The sequence below is a fragment of the Balaenoptera borealis genome, assembly GCF_965194805.1.
Source record: "Balaenoptera borealis genome assembly, chromosome: 17".
Taxonomy (NCBI): domain Eukaryota; kingdom Metazoa; phylum Chordata; class Mammalia; order Artiodactyla; family Balaenopteridae; genus Balaenoptera; species Balaenoptera borealis.
Genome location: NC_138876.1, coordinates 28,380,937 through 28,407,544, shown reverse-complemented (window position 1 = coordinate 28,407,544; position 26,608 = coordinate 28,380,937). Strand labels below are relative to the sequence as shown.

The 26,608-nt window shown below is 39.3% G+C and overlaps 2 protein-coding genes across 3 annotated transcripts in view; one reads left to right on the top strand and one right to left on the bottom strand.

Annotated features, from left to right (window-relative positions):
• Positions 1-26,608, top strand: part of EMC2 (ER membrane protein complex subunit 2) — a 392,876-nt gene that overhangs the window by 343,343 nt on the left and 22,925 nt on the right. The gene's annotated exons all lie outside the window — the stretch shown is intronic.
• TMEM74 (transmembrane protein 74) lies at positions 280-8,002 on the bottom strand. 2 transcript variants are annotated; one of them, XM_082363190.1, is made up of 2 exons: positions 7,914-8,002; positions 280-5,853 (listed from the first exon to the last, which is right to left on the bottom strand). In XM_082363190.1, exon 2 carries the CDS (start codon positions 5,456-5,458, stop codon positions 4,541-4,543), a length of 918 nt encoding a protein of 305 aa, XP_082219316.1. In that variant the 5' UTR covers positions 5,459-5,853; positions 7,914-8,002; the 3' UTR covers positions 280-4,540. The 2 variants fall into 2 exon arrangements, with proteins under 2 accessions (XP_082219316.1, XP_082219317.1); XM_082363191.1 differs by having other exon boundaries at positions 280-5,497.

The following is a 26,608-nucleotide window of genomic DNA, read 5'->3' as shown; positions in this document are numbered from 1 at the left end:
CATAAACTTGCACACTAACAGAAATGATAGACAGGTACACTCTTAAAAGTAACCCATGGATTTTTGAAATCAATTTTTTATGTTTAAAATAACATCTTACTTTCTACAGTGCTAGTGCACAAGTCAGGCAAATTACTTCCCAAGGCTTATGCCCATACAAAAGTTGGAAGGAAAGAATATTATAGAATACTATGAACCATAAAATTATATGGCTGAAAATCAGCTGAAAGACGATATGTTAATTCTCTTTACAAACCATCTTATACTGAGAAAAGCCAGTGAGATTTCACCATAATTCTTTTTATTGTAGTCATTCTTTATGCCCAATTCTGGGAAAGGTTAAACCCCATTACAGAGAACTATAAGGATCTGTCTTATTCCTTTGTCACAGTGGAATCTAGTTGGTGGTATTAAATCTTGCTGAATAGGTGAACCATTGGTGAAGGTTGTGAATCTCTTTTGTCAGACCACATTTTTGTGGTAGCAGTTATTGATGCAATGGAATCTGACCTTCAGATTGAAAAACCTTCTCCTAATATATACATAGAACATTTTTTGTTTAACTTTATATGAATAATCCAGGTTTTGCATGTGCCTGTCATTGCACGTGTGAAAGATGAAGGCTAAAATGTTCAAATCTTCTTGCCCAGAATTTTTGCCTGTCACAAAGAAGTCACAAAAAGTAGAGACACTTGGATTCACACCTTTAATTCCTGATATTCAACTGACATAATTCTCACTCACTCATTTATCCTTATGCCCAACAGCAAAGGGAAGGCACAAATGAATTTGGTAGGGCAGTCTCTTTGTCTAAATTTGCACCTCGAAGGACATGTGCCAGTACTGGTCCAGTTGGGTCCCTAAAACAATTAAGTATGAGAGGGATGGACTCATATTTTAAGCAGACAGTAAAGCATGTGAGACTGATATCAAGGCAAGTAGCTAGGTAGTATAGCATCAAGGGGCATGGCAATTTTGTGGGTAAAAACACCCACAGCCACCAAGAATTTCATGGTTCCAAGCAGTCCTGTAATCCTCTGAACTATGAACCAGCTATGAAATGGCGAGCCTGGAGAAAAGACATTCTTCTTATGAGGGAGCCAGTACATCATATGAGATGGTCTGCTTTAGGAGCTCCAGATGGCTAAAAAGGACACACAACATTGCAAAGAAATCATGGCAGCTCTGCCACAAACAGTTTAAGGTGACCTAAGAGGAACAGTTTTTATTAAAGTCATTAAGACAATTAAACTGTCCATTAGCAGCCTGTAGATCCCCGTAGTAATAGAGAAAGGCAGCTTTCTTTGTGGTACTCACCCCTTTGGGTCTCAACGCTGAACAATGAGCTGCCTTCTTTTAAGATTAGGAAGGTGACTGTAAGTTTAGTTTTCTAAAACCTGGTAAAAAGTTAAAGACCTAAACTATGGACCTCTGCAAAAAGAGTTCTGCTTCTCCAGGTCTAGCAATAAAAGCTCTCATAGATAATAACCAGCACCATGTTAAAGAGACAGATAGGCGTAAAGTCACAAATCTCCAGGAAGCATCCAAGACCAACACCATAGCTATGGTCTGTTCAGTGACTATAACAGTATCACCTGATGTTGCCAAAGTACTTCTAAATAAATACATTTAGAGCCCCAAACCCTCTTTATCAGATTGGAAACAACAGTGTCTAAAGTTCAGGGTTTTTTGTTACCTGTGTTACCGTCACTTTAAATTCAGTTGATCTTTGTCTTGAATTTAGGCACTGACAGGATGAACTAGAGCTACACAGCTGAATACCTGGGGAAATCATAACTGATTAAGGCAGTTGTCTAAATCATGTCAACACAGCACTAGAGGAGACACCCAGATGATGTTCTGAATTTGTTCCTTTTGGAGTAATGGTCTGCCCACATAAAAGGAGAAGTTAAAAGAGATATGCCCTATATATCTGCCCTATATACGAGCAGATTTAAATAATGTTGAAATAAGTAAGCATATACTTACTATATTTCAATTTTAAAATTTTAAGGAAGAAAAGGAAGAAATATATTCTGATTTAAGCCTTTTTTTCCCTGAATATTTTTTCCTAATTGGGATATATACATATATTTATATGAATATATATGTAGGAATATATATCCTTTAGATCACATCAGAACTATATGTAGTTTGGTAGCACTACAAGATTCATTAAATGCTTCCAAATGAAGAGCTTTGACTTTTTCTCCTTTATCATCAGTTTTACAGAACTGAAAAAATGTCTTAACACTTGATTCTCAAATTTGTCTTACTTCAGAAGCTGAAAATCAGGCTGCTCATTAATTGTTTAAGTCTGCAATTTGACTAATTAATCCTGTTTCATCAATAAATAAAAACAAAACTCAGCTGATGCCATTTAGCATCTCTGAATAAACATGTATTTTTTAAAAGTGTATTTAAAAAAACACACAGCTCAGACCTACTCACGAAGTCAAGGAGATCATTCCCTTATTGCCTCAACGTCACGCAAAGTAGATCCTCAAGCAGGCTAGAATCTGAAAATTTATATATAAACCTTCAGAATATGAAACTTATACTGCTGTTAAGCCGGCCTCAACACACGAGAGTCACGGTAAAACAAAAGTTTCTTCAAAAAGCAGTAGAAAACAGAAATCATGTCTATATTATACCAATTATTTCCAAATCAATAATGGTCTGTTACATAGGATAAGGTAATCCAGCTACATCTAGCTTCCTCTGATGTCCATATAATTTACCATCTTAACCTAATAATTCTTTCACACACCTGTCCTCACTATTTTTATTATCCTCTGATCTTCTCTTTTTGCATTTCGCTTTAACGCTTACTAACACATAGTGTACTTAACTCATCAAGTCAATCTGACACCCACAAGAGCTCATTCACATAAATATCCTGACTCACACACTCTGCCAGCCAAAGTCACCCACATATTCCACAGTCTTCAATAACAACAAAAACTTCAGACATAAGAATTAGGCTTTAGAATCTACAAAGAAATCACGTTCTCACCTCCCCTTCCCTGCCCTCCCACCCCAATTCCCAGCTCCAGTCCTCTTTAAGAATGGCCCCACTGATCCTGGTAACACAGTAATGGAAACTAAAACAACTCTTGAAGTGGGAGGTTGGAAACACCTCAAAGAAGAATTCTAAAATGCAAGATACTTCTGAGGCTGCATTCCCCATCCCCTTCTTGAACCATAACCGTACCAAGACACTGAGTTAGCATGGATGCTAGGTGTGTGTTTTACAAAGTATTTACTGTTTTGTTGATGGTGCTTCTAATCAAGCAAGTTTGAATTCATGAGGCAACATCTCACAGGTACTCAGGGCCTGGATATTAGGTGCTCAGAATGATGCCTAGACCATTGTTAGGGGGAGGTGAATTCTGGTGAGGAGTGCAGTTCCCACTGAATCAGTGTGTTTAGTCTCTCTCTCTCTCTCTCTTCTCATTTTAATTTTTTTGGCTGTGAGCTTAAGGACGGCTGCCATCCTGGGGCAATGACTTGTTGTTTGGCCTGAGTAAGTGACACCAGTTTCTAGGCACGGTCCCCAAGAGTCTAGCTGCACTTGTATTGGAGGTTTTCTCCAAACAACAACAAAATGTCACCTGGGAGTGTGCCTGAGCCAATCATGACTCAACCTGCCTAGATGTTTAGATATCTGGAAATAGGATAAAAACATCTCATGCTTGCCTCTCTGGTGTGAGAACCAGGAAAGACTTCAAGAGCGTGCACAACAAGTATGATAGCTAAATCACAAACAGAAAATGAAATTTATATCAGCAATTAATTTTACTTCATCTAGAAAATGGGCATGTGACACTGCCTCATATCTGACACTACCATTCTGGGTTAAATTCAGATTGTTTGATTTATATAATTTTATTTTACTAGAAAGTTTATTCTAATGACTTAGTTACCACTTCTGTGTACTGGAATAGTTTTGAATATAACATATGTGTTTTTGCATTTTTAATAATCAGTATCCTCAAGCTCCAAAATATTCAAAGTCAAAACCCCATATTTTAGTGTTTAGCCAAATTACAGGAAGAATAAATTTAGCAAGAAAATGGATAAGCACCTTTGAGAATTAAATGTAAGCCTTATTATGTGATTAGTGCTTACATTCTTTTTCACAAAATAGGTTGCTAATTGATCCTACACCTCCTAGTGTCCAAAGAATAATATCCCATATCATGTAAAAGAAATCGTTTGCACACTGGATTGTTAGAAATATTTTGCTATAAAAGTAGAAGCTGATGGCCATTACAGATTAATTACTCTCAGCTCTTGAGGACTGGTGAAGCTGGTTGTGGTTTCTTAATGCATCTTACATGGCTTTTCTTCTAAATAAAAGTACATAGAGAACAAAAACACTCACTGGCTGTTCGTTTGGGAAATAGACTTTCCTCGCCAGGCAGATAAGCTGCACTGTTAATTTTAAGAAATGTGTTATGTTTTGTTTTGCTTTGCTTTGCTTTGTTCAGTTCATATAAAATGCCAAGGCAGACTCTCAAGAAGTTCACAACCAGAATTAACTCTGTACAGCGAGAGCATCTTCCTCTACCAAGGACAGCTCCAGGGTGTTTTCATTAGTGCTAGTTTTCATCCTAAAGTTGAAGGAACCGTAGAGTTTCGCAGACTCTTTGGAAGAGGCAAACCTGTCACGCCGATATAGCTCCCCCTTCCACATGGACATCATTAGCAAACAGGAAAGAACGACCCCCCCAAGCGTGAGAAGGCAGAGGCCCGCAATCACACAGCGGTCCAGGTGAGCCCCCAGCCTCGCGCTCTCCTTCTCCAGACGTTCCATCTCCCGGGCCGGCACAGTGTTGGGATCCACAGTCACATCCCGTGGGACAATGTAAGAGATGATCACCAGCAAGATGCCAGTGACCAAGAACAAGATGGCGCTTATGAAACCATAGTCTACTGACTTCCCTGAAGAGGTGGCTTCCGAGCTTGTATCATCTTCATCTTCGGATATCAGTGATATGGCAGCCTCATGGGACCACTCATTTGGATTTCCCCAGCCAAGGTCTCCCAGGTGCTTACTCCCTTTTGCCGAAGGGGAGCGCCGGTTCCTTTGCTCCAGGTTGACATTCTCATCCACATAGGTAAAAGAGGTTTCTAATTCCTGGCTACAGCAGTTGCAGACTTTCTGTTCTGCTGTTATTTGGTTGTTTCCTGAGTTGAGAAGCCCTGGTGGCAAGAAGTCTGGCTGAATAGCACTGTCTTGCAGGGAGGGGGAAGGGGATGCTGGAGAAGGGCTAAGTTTAGACCCTTCCATCTCTGGTGCTCTTGGTGCCGACGTACAATGTCTCTGGCAGAAGAGAGCAGCTTTAGTGGCTGCTGCATCTGCCTGGTCCCTGGGAAGCCCTCCTGAACTCCAGTCCACAGCATCACACAGGGCTGCCCGGCTGCTCTTCTTAGCAAGATAGTGGAGCTCCATTGGAGCTAGTCAGACATCCCCCAGCAGCTTCCAGAAAGTCTGCCAACAGCAACACAGTTAGATAAGAACCCAACGGGAGCTAAGGCCGTACCATCAGTAGTATTGCTCCCGAGGCCCTCATCTCCTTTGTAGCCACAGGTCTTGACACTTCAGCCCCAATTCCTCCTAAAAGAGGTAAGAGAAAGGAGAGGCTACCTAGTGGTGGGAAAGTGTGAAAAGGGCAAATCCTCTGACTTATCACAGGGATTAACGCTGAGAAACTTAGGTCAGGGTAGAAAAGGAACATGCAGGAAGTGGCAGTGTCTCTGAAGAAAGCATTGCCGTCACCAAGCCAAATTTATCCAAGGACTCACACATTTCGGTGACAGGATCCCTCAAACGAGAAGGCAGGTTTCCTGCATAGAGATACAAATGAGAAAAGCAGGGACCTTTTTTAGCAGAGCTGCTGATTTTCTGAAGAACCTAGGGAAGCACAGACTTCTCAACAATTCAGTTAAATTATAAGTGCTTAGACTCTCTGTAGTTCAGAACAGATTCTAATACAGATTAGCGTTAGAGCATCACCATGGGTGAACCGATCAATATGTCACTATCAGTTGGGCTCTGTTGGAGCTGGGGCTCAGCATTTTGACTGGGTAGCTCTGAAATGGGTGAAAGATGGCTAGCTTAATCAGCCACCCCTCCTAACCTTACACTTTGTATATCCAGAGACCCTAGTCACACAGCCCTGTTCATTGTGCTTCCATTCTCAGCTTACTGCTACATGGTGGTAGCATGTTCTGTACCCAAAAGTATGTAGACAACACACATCATTGTGTGATCTCTGCAAAATACAGTGGGCTAGCCCACTCCTACACACACACACACACACACACACACACACACACACACACACAGCTGCCTGCTCCAGGTATAGGTCTGCTACTCCCGCTCACTGGGTCTGAGTGGGTATGAGTTCCTTTCCCTCAGCACGGTTTGCTGACAAATGTGTACAGGAAATCAACTGTCTAGAAGTTTTCACAAATCCAATCTAGAAGTAAACTGACAATAAAAGACAAATCATCAACCCACAGAGTCACAGTTTTGTTGAGGCAAATAGGTGGAAAGCTATTTCCAAAGTTACCTCTGGAACTCTGTATCCGTGACATGCCCTCAGCCCCACCACAGCAAGGCACCTTTATGGGATAGAACTTTGTGTTGAGCAGAAAACCACTTGCCCATCTTTCTCTGCCTCTGCCATTTTTCTGAGGAATGAAAATCTACTTTCCACTATCACCAAGTACAGAGGTTTCAAGCAAGGGCCCCTTTTATTTTGCTTCCAAGTTCAGGGTAATAACTGATTTAACTCATGTCTTGGAGGCTTATTATGCTTCAAAATCCACATCCCAGCAGCTGGTAACTCACACAGAAACGCAGGTAGGCTAACCTAAAGTCCACCTGGCAACTCACTTAAAATATGGGAGAGGAAATTCACATGTTTTCTGTTCTACATTAGAATTTGTTTAAAACACACACACACACACTTCTCTATTATCGGCGTTTCTCTGTGGCTAAAACAGAAAAAAACCAAACCCAAAACAAAAGCAAACAAAAAAAAAAAATCAGGTGCAGGAAAAACACAACTGAACCAGAGCTTTCCTTTAGTAGGTGGACAGACCCCCACTGCAGGATCCCTCAGTGAAGGAAGTGATGATAACGGGTTTGACCAATTACTGAAATGAGAAATCATCTCGCAGTTCCCTCAAACATTAGGCGCTGTGATTAACCCTTGGTACAAATAACCCATCAAATTGGATTACTTTAGATAAAAATCGGCAGAGTCCCTTATGGGACTTCCAATTTATAACAAAGAGGGAGAGAAATCTCCACTTAATTCCCTTCTCCTGCTTCTTTTTCTCTTAAAAGACTCTGCTTGTTCCATCGGAACAAGCTGCACAGTCGATTTCCTTTGCAGCTCCGTTATCCGGGGCTTCCATTCTCAGGGGAGAATGGATAATCCCAGGGGACCAGCTAAAGGCTCTTTCCTTCAGTCAACTCCCTCTCCTCTCTCTGGTTTAAGAGCGCGGTTAATAAAACTGCACCGCAAAACGAGGGGACAGCACTCTCCCTCGTCCGTCTGCCAGCAATTAAGTACATTAATATTTGCATTGGAACTAACTGACACAGGCGAGGCTGGTCTGGGGGAGGCGACCTCGGGATCCGTCCTGCGCGCGCTGTGCGGGAAGGGCGCGCCGCGAGCTCCGGGCAGCGGTGTCCCCCGCGGAATCAGTCAATCCATTCCGGGTGAACTCCGCGTTCGCCGAGGTACCCGGTGTTGGGCTGCGTTCGCCAAATACCCTAAGGCAAGGCAGGCACCTTGGGCAGGGACTGGGGACGCGCTCCCCAGCTCGGCCAGGCTCTCGGGGTCTCTCCCTCGCCCCAGCGCCTCCTCCCCGTCCCTCTCTCCGCCACTCACCTCCTGCCTTGGCCACCCAGCGAGGCTCGAGCACCGCGCGCTTGTGCCTGCGCGGCTCCTCGGGAAAGTACCCCGCTCACAAGCCGCTGCACTTGTAGCCTCTGCGCGCCGCCGGGCTGCGTGGGGTGGGCAGCGCCTGCTGTGCCGGCGGGGCGGGCCGGGGCGGGGCTCGGCTCTCCCTCTTGCTGAGCATCCCGGGAGATGTAGTGCGGTTCAGCCTCCCTGCCTCCCTCCTGTCTCTCTTCTGTCCTACCTTCTCGCTTTTGCCCTTCCTGAAGACGAATTCCCGCTACACCTCCGTGCTCCGGCCTGGCACGTTAGAAGAAATCGCTGGCTCTTAAGCTCAGGGTTAGGTCCCCTAGCCTCAGGTGTGGCCACAGGATTATGAGGGAAGGAGTGTATATTTAGTTCAACTGTGTGCCAGGCTATATGCATATTTCGTTTTATTTAAAAGTCAGAACAAATCCTCCAAGTAGATTTTATTAATCCCCATTTTACAGATGAGGAAAGAGGCTTAGAGGAATTAAGTGCCTCATCCAGGGTTACAAAGACTATTAATGATCGCTAATAAATTGTATCCAAGAATCTGCTTCCAAAGTCATTGCCTTGGTCACAAAATCAGGAGAAATGTGAACACTGAGGGTAAGGGATTGTCCTGTTCTCCTCTGCATCCCCTGTGCCTAGCAGAGTGTCTGAATAATAATGACCCAAAATAACAATAATTAACATACATAGCACTTACTATTGCCAGGCTCTCTTCTAATCACGTTGGATACATTAACTCATTTAATGGTCACAGTTAATTTTTGAAGTCCTGTAAAAATCCACTTTTGTAAAGATGGCTTTTTACAAAAGAGGAAACTGAATAACAAAGAAGCTGAGTAATTTGCCCAAAGTCATACAGCTAGTACTTGGTAGAGGTGGCATGAACCCCCAAAGGTCCTAAGCGTTATGCAAATTGAATGAATGGAAAAAGGACCAGAAGGCAAGAAAAGAAAGGGCTAGGAATAAAGGAAATCTGGAGGTTGAAGCTACTGAGATGTGCTTCCCAGGACAGGACAAAGTAACTTCTTTGGGTCACCAAGCTCTTTCTAACCACAGTGGACTGCGACAGCCAACAGCCAAACAGAATGTGCGGTTTGTGAATCGTCTCCAAGTTTTCAGCATCTCCTTTGGGGTGATTCTAGGGTTACTGATTGTTTTTATCAAAGGGGAGCAAAAGAAGGGTTATAATATAACATTTTCCTGCTTGTGAGTAGCTCACATAAATTCTGTGGTTGCTTGCTTTCAAGTAATAGATCAATCTCCTATAATGATGATTTTGTTGGTTTTTCTTTATATTGATAGAATTCATAGTCTCATAGTTCCAGGGACTTCATAATATACCACTTTTAAATCTTTTCTCACTATGACTGTCTTTTAGCCAGTTAAGCTCATCTGTTGCTAAACATGACATATCTATTATGGCTTTTTCTCCTTCGCTCATTAATTACACTGTTTTCCAGAAAGAATATCCTTTCCTCATTCCCCTATTCCCTCCACCCTTCAAGGATTAGCTCATCAAGCCACATTTGCTGGGGTGCATTCTGTTCTTAGTACTATATATTTAAAAGGGAGCCCAAAGACACCATGCAGTGTCCAGAAAAGAGCAATTAAGAAGTTGAAGAAACTTAAACTCACGTTGGACAAGGAGATGCTAAAGGAACTTGGGATATTTAGCCAGAGGAGGAGACTCAGAGGAAACAAAAACTAACTTTAAATTATTTGAAGTTTATGAATAGAAGAGGAATTCTATATTGTGGTTAAAAAGGGAAAAAGCAGAACCAATGACAATAATAATATTTATTCGTCCTAATGTGTTATCTTTAATTCTTAGACCAACTCTATAAGGGAGCCAGTATTATTATACCCATTTTACAATGTAGAAATTGAGTATTGAAAATGTCTTTTTCCCAAGGTATTAGAAGTTATAAGTAACTGGTAGAGCCAAGATTCCAACTTGTGTCTATCTGATTCCAGACCCTGGACCTCTTCACCACTACACTATACTGAGTAATGCTTCACAATCATTTTCACAGCAGAGCATAAATAAGAAGTGATCATATTTATTGCACTGGGCTAAACACAGGAGGTTTCTCATGGCCATCATCCTGGTGCTATGGGTACTTCAAGCCCTGCCAGACAGTTAGGGGGCCCAAGGGAAGAGATAAGCCAGCACATCTGTAGTACACTGGGGCACCTGAGGATGATGGACACAGGGTCTGGGAAGCTCTGGATAACACTATCAGACTTAATAAGGAGGCTAATTTGAGGCTGAGCATAAGGAAGAACATTCTCTTTAAGGACTTGAAGCAGGATGTCTCATGAAAGTGAGTTCTGTTATTACTGGAGAGGATTAAAAAAAAAAAAGAACCATTGATTAGTGATATGGCAGAAGGGATTCATCTAGTTGGGTTAGAGGACCTCTATGGTTTCCTGCTGAAATGATTCTAAGTTACATCTCCTTCATGAAGCCCTTTTCCTCCAAGCCAGCTCCCAAAGATTCTGCCTCCTATGAACTATACTAGGACTTGTCAGCACTGATATTTTTTATATTTATCAGCCACTACCTTGTGACATTTCTAGTATGTCTAGGTAACTACTGCGTATCGTTTAACTTCTCACTTAGGTGCCTAAACCTCTACTAGCAACTGTAAGCTCCTTAAGGTCAGTATCCATATATTAAATGTCTTATTATCTCCTACAGAAGTAAAATATTTCTACTGAGTAGAGTGAAGGAAAATGCCAAGACTGAACTGAGACTGGAGATGATTATCTATTCACATTATTCTCTCTCATTTCCTATTTCTGAATATAGTACACTTGACTGTCTACATATTCTTGAGCATTAAAATAAAATCAACTCTGTGCCAACACACTACAAAATCTCCTTCAAAATTCTGCAGAAAAAGAATAAATGTGAACTTAATAAGCTCCTGGAAAGAAAAGCTTTGTGAAAAATACCATTTGCTAGAATAATTTCACCTCTCTCTCCTATAAGTCCATGTCTAAAATTCCCTCAAAATCTCACCCAAGAACCTTTTTCACGAGCTTTTCTTGTTCATAACCCCCAAATTCTTATTGCTCTTCTAATTGGCATTCTAGTGGCATAATACACTTCCTCTTATACTGTCATTTTACATCTATAGAAGTATTTCATGTATATTTTATACTGCTTTCTATATGTCTCTCTTCCCAGATAAAATGTAAGCTCTTTGAGAACCAATATATTCTTTTTATAACTTTGAAGATACACATGGGCATGAAACAGCAAAAATACATGGCCAACAATGGTTCTTCACTATATGCTTACAAAATGATTGACACCAATAAAAAAATGATACTAAAATCTAAGTAATGATTTTGATCTTACATAATTTTTAATATGGTTGATATTTTCCTGTTTACTTATACTCCATGAGGTATGAGAGGCACAATCATGATTACACCAACTAGAAAAATAGACTCTGAGAAGTAAATTTACCATGTGAATCAAAGGTAGTGCAGGGACTTTGGAATTCCCTGGTGGTCCAGTGGTTAGGACTCCACACTTTCAATGCCTAGGGCCCAGTTTCAATCCCTGGTCAGGGAACTAAGATCTCACAAGCCTCCCGGCATGTCCAAAAAGGTAGTGCAGGGACTTTTAACAAAAAATCTCTTGTAATGATGACTGAGGATACTTTCCAGTTTTCTCTCTTCAGCAATAATGAAAAGGACTGATTGTAAATAAATATCCTTAGTGGATTTAGAGTTAATAGGAGAGGCTAGGTTGTAGGGTGGTAAGAAAGACATTGGCTGGATAGAGGCTCAGTGACTTCATGGGAATAGTACAAGGAATATGATTTACTTTATGTCCAAGCTGACACTTCTAAATGATGGAAGAAAAGAATAAAAATGACCAGCTTTTATAGTAATGAAGATCTCATTTACTAACAAAATTCTAGGAACAACAAAAAAAGTCTTATTAAATTTTAAAGTTTTCTTTAAATAAAAATGCTATAGCGGCCAGGATAGCAAGTTATTTAAATAAATAAAGTGGACGGATACAGGCACTAGGGAGGAGGGAAGACTGTAGCCAAATTGAGAGCAAGTGCTTTTCCTAAGGGGTCAGTGTCCCCTAACTGCTTTACCAGATGTTTGTCTTGAGTGAATTCAGACATCAACAAAAGTCAGATATCCCAATTTTTATTTAAAAATTCAAAATCTTGGGCTTCCCTGGTGGCGCAGTGGTTGAGAATCTGCCTGCCAATGCAGGGGACATGGGTTCGAGCCCTGGTCTGGGAAGATCCCACATGCCACGGAGCAACTGGGCCCGTGAGCCACAATTACTGAGCCTGCGCGTCTGGAGCCTGTGCTCCGCAACAAGAGAGGCCGCGATGGTGAGAGGCCCGCGCACCGCGGTGAAGAGTGGCCCCCACTTGCCGCAACTAGAGAAAGCCCTAGCACAGAAACGAAGACTCAACACAGTCATAAATAAATAAATAAATAAATAAAAGAACGTAAATTTCTTTAAAAAAAAAAAAATTCAAAATCTTTAAAATTTAAAATTTAAATTAAAAAAATTTTAGATCTGTATGGATCAAAGAAAACATAACTATGGGAAACATTTGTTTCTGGTAACAGCAGACAAAGTGATTTAGACCCACCCATTGCTGAGGATAATTTAAAAATCTGGACAGAGGGCCATCAAGATGGCAGAGGAGTAAGATGTGGAGATCACCTGCCTCCCCACAAATACATCAAAAATACATCTACATGTGGAACAACTCCTACAGAACAGCTACTGAACGCTGGCAGAAGACCACAGACTTCCCAGAAGGCAAGAAACTCCCCACGTACGTGGGTAGGGCAAAAGAAAAAAAAGAAAAAACAGAGACAAAACAATAGGGATGGGACCTGCTCTTCTGGGAGGGAGCCGTGAAGGAGGAAAAGTTTCCACACACTAGAAAGCCCCTTCACTGGTGGAGACGGTGGGTGGGATGGGGGGAAGCTTCAGTGCCACAGAGGAGAGCACAGCAACAGGGGTGCAGAGGGCAAAGGGGAGGGATTCCCACACAGAGGATCAGTGCCGACCAGCACTCACCAGCCCGGCAGGCTTGTGTGCTCACCCTCCAGGGTTGATGGGGACTGGGAGCTGAGGCTTGGGCTTCAGAGGTCAGACCCCAGGGAGAGGACTGGGGTTGGCTGCATTAAAACAGCCTGAAGGGGGCTAGTGCACCACAGCTAGCCAGAAGGGAGTCCAGGAAAAACTCTGGCCCTGCCTAAGAGGCAAGAAACCATTGTTTCAGGGTGCGCAAGGAGAGGAGATTCAGAGCACTTCCTAGATGAGCTCCAGAGACGGGCGTGAGCTGCGGCTATCAGCATGGACACCAGAGACGGGCATGAGACGCTAAGGCTGCTGCTGCAGCTACCAAGAAGCCTGTGTGCCAAGAACAGGTCACTATCTACACCTCCCCTCTTAGGAACCTGTGCAGCCCGCCACTGCCAGGGTCCCATGATCCAGGGACAACGTTCCCGGGAGAACACACAGCATGCCTCAGGCTGTTGCAACGTCACACTGGCCTCTGCCACCGCAGGCTCGTCTCACATTCCATACCCCTCCCTCCCCCTGGCCTGAGTGAGCCAGAGCCCCCTAATCAGCTGCTACTTTAACCCCGTCCTGTCTGGGCAGGAACAGACGCCCTCATGCGACCTACACGCAGAGGCGGGGCCAAATCCACAGCTGAACCCCAGGAGCTGTGCGAACAAAGAAGAGAAAGGGAAATTTCTCCATGCATCCTCAGGAGCAGCGGATTAAATCTCCATATTTAATTTGATGTACCCTGCATCTGTGGAATACCTGAATAGACAACAAATTATCCCAGAATTGAGGCAGTGGACTTTGGGAGCAACTGTAGACTTGGGGTTTCCTTTCTGCATCTAATTTGTTTCTGTTTTTATGTTTATCTTGGTTTAGTATTTAGAGCTTATTATCATTGGTAGAATTGTTTATTGATTTGGTTGCTCTCTTCTTTTTATATATATATATATTTTTTTTTTTCCATTTGCTCTTTTTGTAAGTGTGTATGTGTATGCTTCTTTTGTGTGATTTTGTTTGTATAGCTTTGCTCTTACCATTTGTCCTAGGGTTCTGTCTGTCCTTTTTTTTTTTTTTATTTTTTTTAGTATAGTTTTTAGTGCTTGTTATCACTGGTGGATTTGTTTGTTGGTCTGGTTGCTCTCTTCTTTCCTTCTTTCTTTTTTAAATTTTAAATTTTTTTATTTTTAATAATTTTTTTAAATTTTAATAACATTATTTTAATTTTTTTTCTTTCTTTCTTTCTTTTTCCTCCCTTTTCTTCTGAGCCATGTGGCTGACAGGGTCTTGGTGCTCTGGCCGTGTGTCAGGCCTGAGCCTCTTAGGCGGGAGAGCCGAGTTCAGGACATTGGACCACCAGACACTTCCCAGCCCCATGTAACATCAAATGGTGAAAGCTCTCCCAGAGATCTCCATCTCAATGCTAAGACCCACATCCACTCAACCACCAGCAAGCTACAGTGCTGGACACCCCATACCAAACAACTAGCAAGACAGGAACACAACCCCACCCATTAGCAGAGAGGCTGCCTAAAATCATAATAAGTTCACAGACACCCCAAAACATGCAACCAGACACAGTCCTGCCCACCAGAAAGACAAGATCCAGCCTCCTCCACCAGAACACAGGCACCAGTCCCCTCCACCAGGAAGCCTACACAACCCACTGAACAAACCTAACCCGCTGGGAGCAGATGCCAAAAACAACAGGAACTATGAACCTGCAGCCTGCAAAAAGGAGACCCCAAACACAGTAAGTTAAGCAAAATGAGAAGACAGAGAAATACACAGCAGATGAAGGAGCAAGGTAAAAACCCACAATACCAAACAAATGAATAGGAAATAGGCAGTCTACCTGAAAAAGGATTCAGAGTGATGATAGTAAAGGTGATTCAAAATCTTGGATATAGAATGGAGAAAATACAAGAAACGTTTAACAAGGACCTAGAAGAACTAAAGAGCAAACAAATAATGATGAACACACAATAAATGAAATTAAAAATTCTCTAGAAGGAATCAATAGCAGAATAACTGAGGCAGAAGAACGGATAAGTGACTTGGAAGATAAAATAGTGGAAATAACTACCACAGAGCAGAATAAAGAAATAAGAATGAAAAGAATTGAGGACAGTCTCAGAGACCTCTGGGACAACATTAAGTGCACCAACATTTGAATTATAGGGGTACCAGAAGAAGAAGAGAAAAAGAAAAGGACTGAGAAAATATTTGAAGAGATTGTAGTTGAAAACTTCCCTAATATGGGAAAGAAAATAGTCAATCAAGTCCAGGAAGTGCAGAGTCCCATAGAGGATAAATCCAAGGAGAAACATGCCAAAACACATATTAATCAAACTATCAAAAATTAAATACAAACAAAAAATATTAAAAGCAGAAGGGAAAAGCAACAAATAACATACAAGGGGATCCCCATAAGGTAAGTGGCTGATTCATCAGCAGAAATTCTACAAGTCAGAAGGGTGTGGCAGGACATATTTAAAGTGATGAAAGGGAAAAACCTACAACCAAAATTACTCTATCCAGCAAGGATCTCATTCAGACTTGACAGAAAAATTAAAAACTTTACAGACAGGCAAAAGCTAAGAGAACTCAGCACCACCAAACCAGCTTTACAACAAATGCTAAAGGAACTTCTCTAGGCAGGAAACACAAGAGAAGGAAAAGACCTACAATAACAAAACCAAAACAATTAAGAAAATGGCAATAGGAACATACATATTGATAATTGCCTTAAATGTAAATGGATTAAATGCTCCAACCAAAAGACATAGACTGGCTAAATGGATACAAAAACAAGACCTGTAAATATGCTGTCTACATGAGATCCACTTCAGATCTAGGGACACATACAGACTGAAAGTGAGGGGATCGAAAAAGGTATTTCATGCAAATGGAAATCAAAAGAAAGCTGGAGTAGCAATTCTCATATCAGACAAAATAGACTTTAAAATAAAGACTATTGCAAGAGACAAAGAAGAACACTACATAATGATCAAGGGATCAATCCAAGAAGAAGATATAAAAATTGTAAATATTGATGCACCCAACTTGGGAGCACCTCAATACATTAGGCAAAAGCTAACAGCCATAAAAGGGGAAATCGACAGTAACATAATAATAGTAAGAGACTTTAACACCTCACTTTCACCAATGGACAGATCATCCAAAATGAAAATAAATAAGGAAACACAAGCTTTAAATGATACATTAACAAGATGGACTTAATTGATATTTATAGGACATTCCATCCAAAAACAAAAGAATACACTTTCTTCTCAAGTGTTCATGGAACATTCTCCAGGATAGATCATATCTTGGGTCACAAATCAAGTCTTGGTAAATTTAAGAAAATTGAAATTGTGTCAAGTATCTTTTCCAACCACAATGCTATGAGACTAGATATCAATTACCAGAAAAAATTTGTAAAAAATATAAATACATTGAGGCTAAAAAATACACTACTAAATAACCAAGAGGTCACTGAAGAAATCAAAGAGGAAATCAAAAAATACCTAGAAACAAATGACAATGAAAACACGACAACCCAAAACCTATGGGATGCAGCAAAAGCAGTTATAAGAGGGAAGTTTATACCAACAGAATCCTACCTCAAGAAACAAGAAACATCTCAAATAAACATCCTAACCTTACACTTAAGGCAATTAGAGAAAGAAGAACAAAAAAACCCCCAAAGTTAGCAGAAGGAAAAAATTATAAAGATGAGATCAGAAATAAATGACAAAGAAATGAAGGAATTGATGGCAAAGATCAATAAAACTAAAAGCTGGTTTTTAAGAAGATAAACAAAATTGATAAACCATTAGCCAGACTCATCAAGAAAAAAAGGGAGAAGACTCAAATCAATAGAATTAGAAATGAAAAAGGAGAAGAAACAACTGACACTGCAGAAATACAAAGGATCACGATCAATTACTACAAGCAACCATATGCCAAAAAAATGGACAACCTGGAAGAAATGGACAAATTCTTAGAAAAGCACAACCTTCCGAGACTGAATCAGGAAGAAATAAGAAATATAAACTGATGAATCACAAGCACTGAAATTGAAAATGTGATTAAAAATCTTTCAACAAACAAAAGCCCAGGACCAGATGGCTTCACAGGCAAATTCTACCAAACATTTAGAGAAGAGCTAACACCTAATCTTCTCAAACTCTTCCAAAATATAGCAGAGGGAGGAACACTGCCAAACTCATTCTACAAGGCCACTATCACCCTGATACCAAAACCAGACAAAGATATCAAAAAATAAGAAAACTACAGGCAATATCACTGATGAACATAGATGAAAAAATCCTCAACAAAATACTAGCAAACAGAATCCAACAGCACATTAAAAGAATCATACACTATGATCAAGTGGGGTTTATCCCAGGAATGCAAGGATTCTTCAATATACACAAATCAGTCAATGTGATAGACCCTATTAACAAATTGAAGGCTAAAAACCATATGATCATCTCAGTAGATGCAGAAAAACTTTTGACACAATTCAACACCCATTTGTGATAAAAACCCTCCAGAAAGTAGGCACAGAGGGAACTTACCTCAATATAATAAAGGCCATACATGACAAACCCACACCCAACATCATTCTCAATGGTGAAAAACAAACCATTTCCACTAAGATCAGGAACAAGACAAGGTTGCCCACTCTCATCACTATTATTCAACATAGTTTTGGAAGTTTTAGCCATGGCAATCAGAGAAGAAAAAGAAATAAAAGGAATCCAAATTGGAAAAGAAGAAGTAAAAATATCACTGTTTGCAGATGACATGATACCATACATAGAGAGTCCTATAGATGCTACCAGAAAGCTACTAAAGCTAATCAATGACATTGTAAAGTAGCAGGTTACAAAATTAATGCACAGACATCTCTTGCATTCCTATACACTAATGATGAAACATCTGAAAGAGAAATTGAGGAAACATTCCCATTTACCATTGCAACAAAAAGAATAAAATGCCTAGGAGTAAATCTACCTATGGAGACAAAAGACCTGTATGCAGAAAACTATAAGACACTGATGAAAGAAATTAAAGATGATACAAACAGATGGAGAGATCTACCATGTTCTTGGATTGGAAGAATCAACAGTGTGAAAATGACTATACTACCCAAAGCAATCTACAGATTCAATGCAATCCCCATCAAACTACCAATGGCATTTTTCACAGAACTAGAACAAAAAAGTTCACAATTTGTATGGAAACACAAAAGACCCTGAATAGTCAAAGCAATCTTGAGAAAGAAAAACGGAGCTGGAGGAATCAGGCTCCTGGACCTCAGACTAAACTACAAAGCTACAGTAATTAAGACAGTATGGTACTGGCACAAAAACAGAAATATAGATCAATGGAACAGGATAGAATGTCCAGAGATAAACCCACGCACATATGGTCACCTTATCTTTGACAAAGGAAGCAAGAATATACAATGGAGAAAAGACAGCTTCTTCATAAGTGGTGCTGGGAAAACTGGACAGCTACACCTAAAAGAATGAAATTAGAACACTTCCTAACACCATACACAAAAATAAACTCAAAATGGATTACAGACCTAAATGTAAGGGCACACACTATGAAACTCTTAGAGGAAAACATAGGAAGAACACTCTTTGACATAAATCACAGCAAGATCCTTTTTGACCCATCTCCTAGAGAAATGGAAATAAAAACAAAAATAAACAAATGCGAACTAATGAAGCTTAAAAACTTTTGCACAGCAAAGGAAAGCATAAACAAGATGAAAAGACAACCCTCAGAATGGGAGAAAATATTTTCAAATGAAGCACCCTACAAAAGACTAATCTCCAAAATATACAAACAGCTAATGCAGCTCAGTATCAAAAAATCAAGCAACCCAATCCAAGAATGGACAGAAGATCTAAATAGACATTTCTCCAAAGAAGATATACAGATTGCCAAGAAACACATGAAAGAATGCTCAACATCACTAATCATTAGAGAAATGCAAATCAAAGCTACAATAAGGTGTCACCTCATACCAGTCAGAATGGCCATCATCAAAAAATCTACAAACAATAAATGCTGGAGAGGGTGTGGAGAAAAGGGTACCCTCTGGCACCGTTGGTGGGAATGTAAAATGATGCAGCCATTATGGAGAGCAGTATGGAGATTCCTTAAAAAACTAAAAATAGAGCTACCATATGACCCAGCAATCCCACTACTGGGCATATACCCTGAGAAAACCATAACTCAAGAAGAGTCATGTATCACAATGTTCACTGAAGCTTTATTTACAATAGCCAGGACATGGAAGCATCCTAAGTGTCCATTGACAGATGAATGGATAGAGAAGATGTGACACATATGTACAAGGGAATATTACTCAGCCATAAAAAGAAATGAAATTGAGTTATTTGTAGTGAGATGGATGGACCTAGAGTGTGTCATACAGAGTGAAGTAAGTTAGAAAGAAAGAACAAATACCATATGCTGACACATATATATGGAATCTAAAAAAAAGAAAAAAATTGTTCTGGAGAACCTAGGGGCAGGATAGGAATAAAGATGCAGATGTAGAGAATGGACTTGAGGACACGGGGAAGGGGAAGGGGAAGCTGGGACTAAGTGAGAGTGTGGCATGGACATATATACACTACCAAATGTAAAATAGCTAGTGGGAAGCACCCGCATAGCACAGGGAGATCAGCTCAGTACTTTGTGTTCACCTAGAGGGGTGGGATAGGGAGGGTGGGAGGGAGACGCAAGAGGGAGGAGATATTGGGATATATGTACATGTATATCTGATTCACTTTGTTATACCGCAGAAACTAACACACCATTGTAAAGCAATTATACTCCAGTAAAGATGCTAAATAAATAAATAAAAAATAAAGTAAAAGGGGGAACCAAAAAAAAATCTGGACAAAATGTATAAAAATCACTTGCTTGAAGACAAGTAAATTTAACAAGATAGAGAAAAATTACTGGGCTACAATCCAGAAAAGGAGAGAGACTCCGTGAGGCAAGTCAGGAGCTTGGAGTTCCCTTTTACTTGGGGATGTTAGATGATTCCAGAAGAAATAGTTGAGAGCCCAAGAAGCTAAGGAGAGTGGAGACTGGGGTTCTGAGCCCACCAAGGGAAGGAATTATAGTGAATCTGCTCCACTCCTTAAACGTTGGGTTAAAAATTCTAAATGGTTGCATCCTAGCAGTGTGAAGCAGTTAGATGGGACCTCACAGGGAGTGCACCTCACTTTGTTAAGATGTCAATCCCTAAAATTTAACCATGGTAATTCAGAGTACTAGAACACCAGGTACTTGGCATAAGAAGCAATCTTTGATAAAGGAAAAAAAATTCTGTATCATCTGAAACCAATTTTACAAACAATTTTGCAAATACATTAACTCAGAATAAAAAATAATGATAAAAAAGCCAATTTCTAAAGGTCACATACTGTATAATTTTCTCTCTCTCATATATATATATATTATGTATATAACATTATATATAACATATATATAATGTTATATATCTATAACATTTTCATGATGACTAAGTTATAGAGATGGAGAACAGATTAGTGGTTTCCATGGGTTAAGGATTGTGGTGGTATAGGAGTGGCCGTGATCATAACTATAAGGGAGAGCATGAGGGAGATCTTTGTGGTGATGGAATAGTTCTGTATCTTGATTGGGGTGGTGGCTACACAAATCTACGCATGTGGTAAGCTAGCAGTTTTCTGGATTGATATTATATATAGTTACACAACATGTAACCTTTGAGGGAAACCGAATGAAGGGTACACACGATCTTTCTGTAATATCGTTGCAACGTTCCAAGAATCTATAATTATTTTAAAATTAAAAGTAAAACAAACAAAAAACCTAAGCACATCAGTAGATTATATCACATGTATGAAAACAAACAGAAACATAAAACAATAGAAAATGATCAATGGGAGACTTCAGATATTAAAGAATTTTATTTCATTTTTTAAAAAATATTTACTTATTTATTTGGCTGCGTCGGATCTTAGTTGCAGCATGTGGGATCTTCATTGTGGCATATGGGCTTCTCTCTAGCTGTGGCGTGTGGGCTCTAGAGTGCACGGGCTCAGTAGTTTTGGCACATGGGCTTAGTTGCCCCACAGCCTGTGGGATATTAGTTCCTGACCAGGGATGGAACCCACATCTCCTGCATTGGAAGGCAGATTCTTAACCACTGGACCACCAGGGAAGTCCCTAGAGAATTTTAAATAACTATATTTACTGTGCTCAATGAAATAAGACAAAATTTAGAATTTTGTCAGAGAACTGGGAATAAAAAATGAAAATTGCCAGAATCAAAATTAAGAGCTCAGTGGACAGATTAAGAGATTAGACATAGTGAACAGAGAATTAGTAAACTGGAGGTAGATCAGAATAAAACATCTCAAAGAAAGCACAAAGAGACAAATGGATGAAAAAGACAGAAGTGAGGATAAACAGACATAGAGGATAAACAGTCAAGTTTCAATCAGAGATTCTTGTGTCCAAAGAGTGAAGTTTTTCTCTCTTCTTTTGGGAGGGGAGGAAAAGGCAGCCTTTTCTGGCTTCTGTGTATAAGCAGACAAAATCAATTTTTTCTGTTTCTCATCTCTGATAAAGACTTTGAAGTTTGTATGCATAAGACATTTGACTTGGCTTTCCTTGTGTTGTCCCAGGGGTAAAAGTGGAGTGTTGGGAACCACATTGTCATTATTTGCTTTTTAAGTGAATAATGGTAATCTGTCTCTGATCCAAATACCATGCGTACATTCTGGATAAAAATTAAGAATTATGAATATTTGAAAACCCAACAGTAAGAATGAAGAAAAGAAGCTAGCCACTAAAAAATACTAATGTGTAACTGTGCAAGTCCATTTATATTGTTAGCTAAAGAGGCAAAACTATATCAGAGTACTTTGGGATATTGGTGAAACAATGAGAAAAGCAAGAATGTGGTTACCATAAATTTCAAGATAGAGGCTACATATACAAGGGAGGGAGGGAATAGTGATTTGCAGAAGGCAAAAGGAGAGGCTTTGGGACACTGGCACGTTGACCTAGATATGCTTATATGAGCATTCTCTTTGAGTTAGATATCAGAGTTGACTCTTTTATTTCATGCACCGTACTGTATGTAGTAGTTCATTATAAAAGCTCAATATGCTTTTGGAGAGCATTCAGGTTTCAAGCACCTGATTTGAATCTCTGCTTTAAGAGTTTGTATCATAGTGTAAGGATTTTGTTTTCTCATCTTAAGAAGAACTAAAAGACAGTTTTCTCTAGCTTGGCTTCATCCAACATACTGTTATGCATGGAGGGTGGGAGAGTATAAAATCATACAGTACTCCTGATACCATACCACCATGGTCTCCTGTTATTTATTCAAGAAATATCTCAACTGACTTCAACTCTTTCCCTGTCCTTTATCACATCTCTTTTTCGAGATATGATCCAGTTTATGGGTCTATCACTGCACCGAAATTTCTTATTAAAGTCAATAATATTCAATAATTCAGCCACTCACTCAACAAGTATTAATTAAATGTCAAAAGATTCTATGCTAAGTTTCAGATATACTGCAGTGAACTGAATGGTTACATCCTAACTTTCAGGGAGTTTACAATCTGATGGGGGATGTGCCAGTTTAACAGGCAAGTATGATGCCATTTCATCAGTGCTGTGATAAAGGAATAAATGGTACAGCGGGAACATAAAGGAAGAGTACTTAATTCAGAATTGGCAGGTCAAAGAAGATTTCTAGATGATATGATATCCAAGTGAGACAAATACAGAAAGAAGTTAGTCCTTCGAAGAATGAGGTAGCATGTGGATGGCAATTCAGAAGTTGAATTACTGGAATTGAAAAAAGTTCAGTATGTATACAGTATGAAATGTGAGGGGAAGAATGTCAGTAATGATACTGGAAGTGTCAGTAGAGGACAGATCGTCTTTGGACTTGTAATCAGGGCTAAGGTGTGTGGATTTAATTCTAAAAACAACAAAATGTCAATGGTGGTTTTTAAGCAGGAGAATAAGATCATACTTGAATTTTTAAAAGACCATGCTGGGGAATAGATTGAAGAAGAGCTAGCTTAGTGTAATCAATAGATTGAAGAAGAGCTAGCTTAGTGTAATCAAATAGCTATAAGAACCATCTTCAAGTAAGAGGTAATGACAGTGAAATTTAGATATAAAGATATAGATAAGTTACAGGAAAAATATATATATCATGCAAACATTAATCAGAAGGAAGCTGAAGTGGCTGTATTAAAGTGGGCTTTAGGACATTGAATATTACCAGGTATGAAGGGAAATAATAATGATAAAAGGGTCAATTCATGAAGAAGATACACCAGTCCAAACTATGAATGTACTCCCTGCATCTCTGTGGGGCCACATTTCTGGTTCTGGGGAATGGAATGTGTGTGGAAATGATGTGAGTTAATTTCCAGGATAAGGTAGTTAAGGGTCTGATGTTGCTGCCCATTTACTCTTCATGCCATGTACTACCTGAATGATGCTAAAATGACCCTGAAGCCACACTATGAAAGCAGCCTGGGCTGCTGAATCACAGCTTAGAAGAGAGTCACCTGATCCATATCAGAGTCAGATGTGAGCGTAAAACAAACTTGTGTTGTGGTGGTGAGGTTTTTGTTTGTTTGTTTTTTTAAATGTCTAAATGCCCCCTCTTCTTCTTTAAAGGAGTTTTTTTGTTTGTTTGTTTGTTTTTGTTTTTTAAATTTATTTATTTATTTTTATTTTTGGCTGTGTTGGGTCTTCGTTTCTCTAGCTTTCTCTGGTTGCGGCAAGCGGGGGCCACTCTTCATCGCGGTGCGCGGGCCTCTCACTGTCGCGGCCTCTCGTTGCCGAGCACAGGCTCCAGACGCGCAGGCTCAGTAGTTGTGGCTCACGGGCCTAGTTGCTCCGCGGCATGTGGGATCTTCCCATACCAGGGCTCGAACCAGTGTTCCCTGCATTGGCAGGCAGATTCTCAACCACTGCGCCACCAGGGAAGCCCGGTGGTGAGGTTTTGAACTTGTTTGGCACAAGTTAGCCTTCTTTCCTTAATGGCAGCCCCTCCTGAGCCAAAAAGGAGCTCAGAAGGGGGACAGAAGGGATCTGGTTATCTACCAATAGATAGTGGTTTAAGCAATTATTGTATTTTGCTTTCCTTTTACATTAAAGAGAGTAAAGGTTTTCTTTTAGACTTTTTCATATCATAATTAGTATTACTGCTAATCTTTTGAGTGATATTATTAATACTTAAACTAAATTATCTTTCTACTTGAATTTTCCTCATTTTTCCTCACATTCTCCTTTTCTATAAAATATTTGAAAGGCATAATAACACTGTAAAGCTATATTTCATACCTTTGACTGTACATCAGAGGAATAATAAAAATTGAATTCCTATAAATGCATAAACATATGCCTCTAAAATAGTATTTTCTTAAATATATATCCTTCCATATATATATGTGTATATATATATATATATATATACACACATATAAATTAGTGTCATGGGGTATAACTAAATATTCCTGAAGAATATTCCACTCTTTAAAAATTCAGCAGGTTTCATTATTATAATACTTCTGAGACTCTTTAATTTTTGTTAAGGCATGATTTGAGACTCTAAGGGTAAGACCTGTTTTTAAAGTTTTCTCAAACTTATAAGATTATGAATCTTTAATTTTCCACAAAGCATCTTGTAGAACTACTGTTATATAAAATAAACTTTGGGAAACACTGTTACGAAGAAATTATTTTATTTTCAACAGTCAGATAAGAATATTTCATATTTTGATTCATATTTTTCAAGACCCTTTATGATTCATTTCTGCCATGCTACTGTTGGAGACCCTAGATTAGCAAGTGTCTTAGGTGGTGGCTGTGCTTCATTTTTTTTTAACTTTTTTTTTATGTCATTAAACTTTATGGTATGTGATTTGACATTTTGGTATCTCACCATTATTGTTAGTATTAGCGTCAGTTTTCTGACTCTGTGTTTGGTTCTTCCTTATCTCTCCTTCCTCAGTGTAGGCTCTTATTATCTCTAGTCTGGACTACTGCAATTATCTGATAGGTTGTACCTTGCCTATAATCTTGAGCCTCAAATTTATACTTAACACTGCCCATGAATTGATCTTTATGAAAGAAAAAATCTGATTATGGCAATCCTCTTCTTAAAATCCTGTACCTAATCTCCATTGTCTAATGGCTTAATGGCTTCTTTCAAATGTAGAATCTTATCTTTCTTCAGTTCTAAGAAATTCTCGACTATCATACATTTAAATATTGCTCCCCTTTCATTATCACTAAGCTCTTAGATGCTGCAACTTCTAGCTCTATTCTCCTTATCCTTAACCTTTATTTCTTTATACCCATATTTTTATCCTCTTGTATTGCATTCTAAAGTGATTCTTAGGTTCAGTCTTCTATATGTTGTACAGTGGTTTAGTAAGTGTTATCTGGAGTTGACACATGTGACTTTGAGTGAGTTTTATAAAACTACTGTAGTTTAATTTTCTTATCTGTAAAATAAGGATCATAATAGTATTGCTTATTTGACTACTGTGAGGAAGAAGTAAATAAAATGTATGCAAAGCACTTAGAACAATGCTTGGCATATAAGTGATCCAATAAGTATTAGTATATTATTTTTTTTTAAGCTATTAATTTGCTTTTCAGCTGCTTCCATTATGTGGCTCAGTCCATCTATTAATTATTTAATTTCAACAATTATGTTTTTCACTTCTTAACCATTTTATTGTTTTCTTATTTGTAATCGTCTATGCTATTTCATATTTTCTTAATGTGATGTCCTGCCTTAACTCTCCATGGATATTAATTATACAATATATTCAAATTTTAACCATATCAATTTTGATTGTTCTTTTAACTATTTACTGGGTGTAAGGTCTTCAATTTTGTCTCTCTTTCATGGAATGTCTTTCCTCAGAGAGTTTGTCATTTTTTTTATTATGCTCCTCTCCACAATGGACATTTTGTGTTGGATTTGCTGCTCCACCTGTATTGATAGCTTCCTTTTAGTGGTCTCATATTTCATCCATCACACCTTATCCTGCTTTTCATATTTTAGAGATTTCTCTTGACTTCTGCCCCACTGACAATCTTACACATTTTTGAAAGAAGCTTATTTCAGAGAAAGATTTTTGATGACTTGGTCTTTGCCTAACTCTTCTTCCTCATCTCCCACCAATGTTCCAGCTTCATAAACTATATGCAATTCACTGATATTCCCTGCTGTACCCACAGTTTTCCTTTTCTAAAGCTGCCTCCCCTACTTAGACTAGCTGATTCTGAATTTCATTCCCCCAATGTGTCAGTACAGGTCAACTCTTCTAGAACATGGTTTTCTCTATAAACTTCTTTAATAACCCTTCTCCATCCTGGGTAGAATTGACCACTACTTTCTTTGTACCTCAGCCTAATTTAGCTCTTACACTCCTATCAAAGCATCAGTAATATATCATTATATTTATTTATATGTGTGAAAAGGGAGAACATTAGTCAT